The following is a 7,500-nucleotide window of genomic DNA, read 5'->3' on the forward strand; positions in this document are numbered from 1 at the left end:
TAAATATAATATTACCATATCATATTCATCTATGATGGAACTTGGACTCTGACTCTGAATATATAGTTATGCCCATTACATGGATCTGTGTTGCTGATATGACTGTCAATCGTATGGGACTAGTAACTAAGACTCTTAATATATAGTTTTGCCTCATTGATCTGAGATGTTACTGTTGTTACAGTTACACTCACTCACTCTATTACTATTTATCTCTGTGACTATGGAAAGGAATTATGGATCTGATCTACTCCATTGACTGAAAGGAATGAACTAGTAGTCTGAATATATAGTTTTGTCTCATTGATCTAAGATGAGACTCTATTAAACAACTCTATGACTATGGAAGGGAACTATGGATCTGATTCTGATGCTACTCATTGAGTGTACTGTAAGGAATGAACTATAGTAGTCAGATGTTTTATGAATAGCGCATGTTTTTATAGTTTTTCTAAGATGTCCCTCTATCAAAAGTAGCAAAACTTTGTGTCAACCTCCGAATCAATTTCTCTTAACTGAATAAAGATTTTGGCCCGTATTGAATTGTGATGCCATATCACACAAAAATATTTCTTCTTCACGACCTATAAAAAGCCACTTTAAAACCGCTGTCATACAATTAGAGATTTTACACTGCTAAATATTTAAACAGTTTCGCACCACAAAGTAAGAGATGACTTCATCGTTTTTCAAAAAAATCTTGTGACACAGTAGTTCCGGCTAGTGGTTATGAGTTCACATCATACTATTACAAAAAATTACTATTTTCCTAATAAAAGCAAAACACATAAACATAAAGTAACAACTTATGTAGTTTGCATCCAATTTTGACTTTATAATTTATTGCTTTTTATTTACATCATGTCGCAATTACCGAAGACTGATATGAATCTCTAGTTTTAACTTATTTGAACTAGTGATTAAATACTCAAAATTGTCAAATTAACATTGAATGTTTATATTTAACTTTGAAAAATTGTATCTATGCATGACCGATTCACACAGGATTTAAAGTTTTCTTTTAAACATATAAGCTCTTAAACAATACGATATGATAAGGAAACTCTATCGGTTCCTTTCTCGTAAAGCTGCGAAAAGAAGTCTACTTGTATCTATCGATAAGCCATTAAAGAGGACATCTATGGAATTGGAATTTCACAATCAACTCTGAGTTTTGCATGTTATTGTTGTTACGTTGTTGTTGAACACAAGCACATTTTGTGGAAACACTGTATCACAAATTGATGAATTTCTACTTTTGACTGGTCTACATTATATTTATGTAATCCTCTTTGGCATAAATACCAAGCTATTTCTCAAAACTTTGAACTCAAAATAATGTTGGAAGTGCGTAATGTTCACTTTTATTTGTATTCATCAAACACGTATATTGATTGTTATAAAATGTAAACTTGTCTGTCGTTCCTTCATATTCAGATTCTGTACGAACATCATATAAGTTTCAATTAACTGAACATTCCATTTTAACAAATTATTTCAAAATGGATAAGCGGAAAATCATAATTTCGACACTATAAATCATTTTTGAGTTCAGATCCTCACCCGTTATCGATTTTAATATAGCTGTAATAAGCGAAATACTTTCCTATTGTTTTTTTTTAAAGTCGTGATAAAACATTTTTATTAAGACAAAATGGTCCAGAGTTTCATACAAATTTTTGCAGCTGTACATCGTCAACAGCTAGCTGAGAAAAAGAAGAAAAAGACGCGCCCCTTATTAACAATCCGACTATTGTACTCTGAATATATATTGATCTGATACGTTACTTTATTAATTAACTCTATGAATATGGAATGGAATGGAACTATGAATTTGATGCTACTCCATTGACTATATTGAATGAACCAGTAATCTGAATGTTTTTCCTCACATGAACTTTTGCCTCTTGTGGGTCTGATGTTCATGGACGTGATTTGTTAGCAAATTCAAGATGGGGAAAATTGTGGTGTTGCGAATTACAATGGTAACTACAATAAAGCCAACAAATGTTGTGTGTTCAGATTGACTATAAAGAGGAACCAGACCGGTAAACATGGTTAAACAAATCCGTCCTCGTGATGATATTGAGCTACATCCGACAAAATTTGTTATTTGTGAAAGACATTGGTCTGCAGGTGTTCCAATGAAAATTCTACCTGGCAGACCGATCGTCCCTTATAGGAATGAAATAGTGTTCAAAAAATTAATAAATTCGAGAGATCCTAATTACAACTACTATGTAGTGCATCCCTTAGTAGATATTTCGGTATTCATATTTTTCTTGGGATCATCCTCCGCAGATTACCACCCTTTGTTGATATTGTACATCTCCTTTCCCCTTCATCTAATTGTTCATCCTCTTCCTCATAATCACATTACATGTACATTCATTAATCAAGCTTCTAAAGAAATCATCCTGAATCAATCACTATAAGGTCAGTTTTTAGAATATCTAACTACTCATCCTTTCCGTTTCTTGGCTACTCCTATTCACTGCTGATAATAATAATTATTAATTTTTTTTTTGGACCCAGAATTCACAAACACACTCTAAATAGGTAGATCTTGCCATATAATGCCCCTGCTATTATTTTGGTGTAAATTTTCTATATTTTTTGGTGGCCCCCACTAGCGTTGCCTGAAGATTCCATATGATTGTCCTTAAAGTATAGTTATCCTTGAGAAGAAGAAGATGAAGAAGAAGAAGAAGAAATAATAGAAGAGAAGTTAAAACCTAAAGATCCCAAGTGTAGCCAGACAATATATATATATATATATATATATATATATATATATATATATATATATATATATATATATATATATAATATATATATATATATATATATATATATATATTGTCTGGCTACACTTGGATTGTTTTAACTTCTCTTCTATTATTTCTTCTTCTTCTTCTTCTCTTCTTCTTCTTCTTCTTCTTCTTCTTCTTCTTCTTCTTCTTCTTCTTCTTTCTTCTTCTCTTCTTCTTTCTTCTCTCTTCTCTTCTTCTTCCTCCTCCTCCTCCTCCTTCTCCTCCTCCTCCTTCTCCTCCTCCTCCTCCTCCTCCTCCTCTTCTTCTTCTTCTTCTTCGCCCCTGATCAACATAATAAATATAAAGACATTTAAATTTAGTTTTAAAGGCTTTATTTCTCTGAAATATTTTGATGAAATATTTATATATCTCTTTCTTCACTTTCTGATTTTATTTCCAGAATCGTATACATTAACATTGGATTCCGTTCCACATTGTGGAATATTTATTGTTTTTGGGGTTTTTCTTTTCTTCTTCTTTGATATCATCTTCTTTTCAGGCTTTTAATAAAATGTTTTTGTTTATTTTCCTTTTACTTTTCTCCGACTAGCATTTATTTATAACTTTGGGGATTTTTCTCTCTCTTTCTTCCTCTCTCTTGGACCTAATCTGTTTTGTTTATTAACTTTGATATTTAGATGGAGGATAGAGTTCATATGACGACGGGGTACTGTTATTTGAGAACGATTAAAAAAAAGAAAAGTGTAAATATCATGACGTAAGGCAAAAATGCCTCGGCTAAGGCTACAATGAGCAAGGAGTAAACGAACCACACGATCATCAGAAGACAACGAATCGGGAACCATTCGCACGTCCGAAACATGGACATAGAAACATTCACGTGACCGAAGAACTCCGGGATGGAGACGTTGCTCAAACTACGGTTACTGCCTGTCCGACGCACCGTCATTGCATCGACGTTCCCGGTACCACCGCCTCCGCCGCCGCCATTACCACCTCTGCCGATAGCGCCCCCGCTACCACCCGGAAGAACTGGGGTCGCAGTGTCATCGCCAGAGGAAGACACAGAAGACTCGCTGTCGCTTGAGCTGTTGGTTTCTCGGCTCCTGTCTGGTCCAACACTGCCCGGCACGTGAAGTAAACTGTTTATCTTCTCATCCGGAATGTCTTGTTCAACTGAAATGAGGGAGTGCAGTGGTAGAGCTGTATTATTTTTTCAATGCTTTTTGTTTGTATCATTGATCAACTTTTCGCAAATTTCGTACTTTCCACAAATGCAAAATGATGTGTTTGTTTACATAAACTCGTAGGTAATAATGATAGCGGCATTGCTATACTTACTGCTCAGTGTAAATAGTAAGATATATCACTGTAGAATGAAGCCACGGTCTTGAAAGAGTTAATCTGATCTTTATCCTATTTCCAAACCCCACCACTATCTTTTTAAACAAAAATATTTTATGTTTAGGTTAAGGCGCCTCCGCACCAAGTAGTCCCTGTCTTGATATCCGATTCGAATCGAATCTCAAAATGGAGACTAAGTCGCGACCCGACCCAGGAGAGATTTCATTTTTGCCCACAAACTACACAGGCTAGCACATGATCAAAAGTAGTTCCCACTCCCAGATCCACTACATGCTTACCAGAGGAATCGGGTGACCTTCAATCTTTTTGACACTTTATGTGATTTTTATTTTCATTGTAATTAATAGATTTACAACCCCATGCATGTTTTCAACAAGAACAAAACAAAGAAAGAAAAAAAAACCCACAAAAACACACACACACACACACACACAAAAACCCAACAAACACAAAACAAAACAAAACATGCAATAGAAACCTCAATAGAAACTTGAGGTCAAACAATGACCAATAAATCTTTGTCAAATCTAAGCCTTGAGCAATCCTTTCAATTTTCGGCCCTCATCTTTGGAACTCTCACACATCACATGTGAGATGCTCGGATTCGTTGACAACTTTCAAATCTCTCTTAAAGATTTCGGTAAAGGGCCACGGGACGAAACCCCCCCCCCCCCCCCCCTTGTACACTTTGTACACCTATTTTGTCTGTAAGAGTGACATCTCAACCACCACCAAAAAAAAGTTATAGAGCAGTAAAGTTAGGTGCCCCAAACGTAAACAATAACAAGTTGCTAGTGATTTCCGTTAGGGACCGGAATAATTTACGCACAATATAGGTCTCCCAATTTTGTAGTTTGAGTTGTAGGCAATACACTTTCAGTATTGAAAATATGTTTACATAAAATCTAACAGTTGCAGAAATAATAACATAAGGCTAAATTATTATGAAAATCAGGCTCCGAATAATTCTCGTTTTGTTCACACCAGCGCAATAATTTGCTCTGGTCTAAAAATAGATAGACTGTAACTTTTGATAAATTTTAGAAAATTTTACCTTTTGTTCCATAAAATATCCATATCTAGACATTATTTGATGCATGATCGAGTATTTATGAATATGTGTTTCTTTTGCCACCTAACAGCCAAATTTTAAAGGTTATTTTTTTCTATTATTTACATTGGAACGTGAGCTGTCAAGACAGGAACATGTGGTTTGCCACGTGCTTCTCGACCTTTGTTTACGTTTGGGGCACCTAACTTTACTGCTCTATAGTCAAAAATCGATACTCTTTTGGGAGTTATGGCCCCTGAAAGGTCACTCGGTGCAAAAAAATCACAAGTGTTCTGTTTGTCTTTAACACTGCATATCTCAAAAAGTATAAGTACTAGACATATACAATTGGTATCAAAATAAAGCTAATTGAATGTACTTTTGAAAAATATAACAGTATGCTCATTAGCCCTATTTCATAACCTTGAAAATTGATGATAAAATCGGAAAATAGCTAATTTTGACAATTTTTAATAGATTTTCTCAGTCCACAAGATAAGAAGGCAAAAGGGTCCAGAAGTGGGTTTTTTTTTTGTGGAAATTATGTTGACTGCAGCATTTTAGCCAACCAGTCTGAAAAATAACCCCAAAAGTATATTTTAGGTGATTTGTGCCATTTATTATTAAAATTTGGTAATTCTAGTATTCACGGATGATAGAATTCTGGCCTCGGTAACCTCCACCTATCTCTCCATGGACACTTTGTCTGCCTATATATTCTGAAAGAGCAGTATCTTGACCACCACCAAAAAAAGTTATAGCCCAATATTGATACTCTTTCAGAAGTTATGCTGATTTGAAAACAAAGAGTTGCGGCCCTTAGCAAAAATAGGGGTAGGGTTGCTTTGAACAACTGCTGTGTGAATACTATTCATGTGATATGCATTATTTTTGCATCAAATGTAAGGAAAATGATTGCTGTAACTAGGTGCATTATTTAGAAAGATCAGATTAAAACAATTTTGCCATAAAAGTTCATTTTTCACCCTTTCAGAAATAAAAACGCATCTAACGAAGACTAAATAATAGACTCTTGCGACAACTATAAACCTTTAATCTATTATGGGCTCTTTATGAACCTTAAGTTTTTAAAACTTTAGTATTGTGAACAACACCAAAATAGAATTAGAGGCTAAAACCCATACTCATTGGGGAGTTATTGCAATTTCAGAATATATGGTTGTCCCTTTGATAAATTAGGGGTGAGGTTGATAAAAATAAAATGGCTGCTCTGTGAATCCCATTTATAAAAAATGCATAATTTTAGCATGAAATATAAGATAATTCATTGTTCTAATTTAGCAAATAGTTTAAAAGAATCAGATTCATACATTTTGTGATAAAAGTGCATTTTAAAAGTGAAACTGTATCAATATGGTAACAGATTTTAAGAAGATAATCGCTAAAATTCTTACACAAAGATTAAATAAGGACATTAGGTCTGCAAGATCAGGCATCTTTAAGTCTTTGAACACTAGTTTCTTTCTTCTCAATAAGGTACAGTCTATAACATTGCCTTTAGATTGTGTACTCTGTGTCCGAATCACTATCTTCTGCACTGTCCGAATCACTGATATCCTCACTGTCCGAATCACGGTCTTCTTCCCTGTCATCACCTTGTCCATCAGATAAACTGTCATTTTCTTCTTCATTATTGATATCACTAGGGACTATATCTGATAATTCATCTGGCAGGAAAGAACCACTGTGCCACTTGATATCTAGGATACCCGAACCATCACTGATCCATCCACTACTGTCAACACTTGGGATGTTGGGTACTTGAAGTGATGCTCTTCTCCAAATCAAAGTCTGGAAGTTTGCCCTGCTTATATGGAGTACAAGAACATTCCTACATGGAGGCAGCTTAGAAAGGTCTAGACCGCTTCTACATGAAAGAAGGTTTCCTTTGCTGCTGAATGTCTCGCTAACTTTTTTCAAATCTTACTTCGTCAACGCTTTTAGTAAAAGCTTTTCCATACAATCGGCAAACAAATGCCTCAAGTTTTAGAATGTCACCTTCTTATACATTTTGTGTCGTTCCAAAACATGAGAATAGCTTGACCAAATCTTCATCTATCAGCAGAAGTTTCAGGGCTTTGACCTTTCCTCTCCCTGAGAAAGAGCTTGTGGTATCACATCCTGTGAAAGCATGAAGACCCAATAGGGCATCTCTAAGGGGTTTGGTCATAAATCTTACCATCTTGGTTATATTGATCTGGCGTCTATTGTTTCCAGTTCCAGTCTGAAAAATCAATACCTTGTCAATAGCATCACAGTGTGACAGCAGTAAGAGGAAAACATCTGTGT

At 35.0% G+C, this 7,500-nt stretch overlaps 1 protein-coding gene across 2 annotated transcripts in view; it reads right to left on the reverse strand.

The window, feature by feature from the left end:
• Positions 1 to 3,128: 3,128 nt before the first annotated feature.
• Positions 3,129 to 7,500, reverse strand: part of LOC144975065 (uncharacterized) — a 17,819-nt gene continuing 13,447 nt past the window's right edge. For both annotated transcript variants that reach the window (XM_078918754.1, XM_078918753.1), the window contains exon 6: positions 3,129 to 3,950. In XM_078918754.1, coding sequence (XP_078774880.1) covers positions 3,487 to 3,950 — 464 coding nt within the window. In that variant the 3' untranslated portion in view covers positions 3,129 to 3,486. The remainder of the gene's footprint in view (positions 3,951 to 7,500) is intronic.

Source organism: Berghia stephanieae, chromosome 6, assembly GCF_034508935.2.
Source record: "Berghia stephanieae isolate SIO BIC M18660-M18661 chromosome 6, UCSD_Bste_1.3, whole genome shotgun sequence".
NCBI lineage: Eukaryota > Metazoa > Mollusca > Gastropoda > Nudibranchia > Aeolidiidae > Berghia > Berghia stephanieae.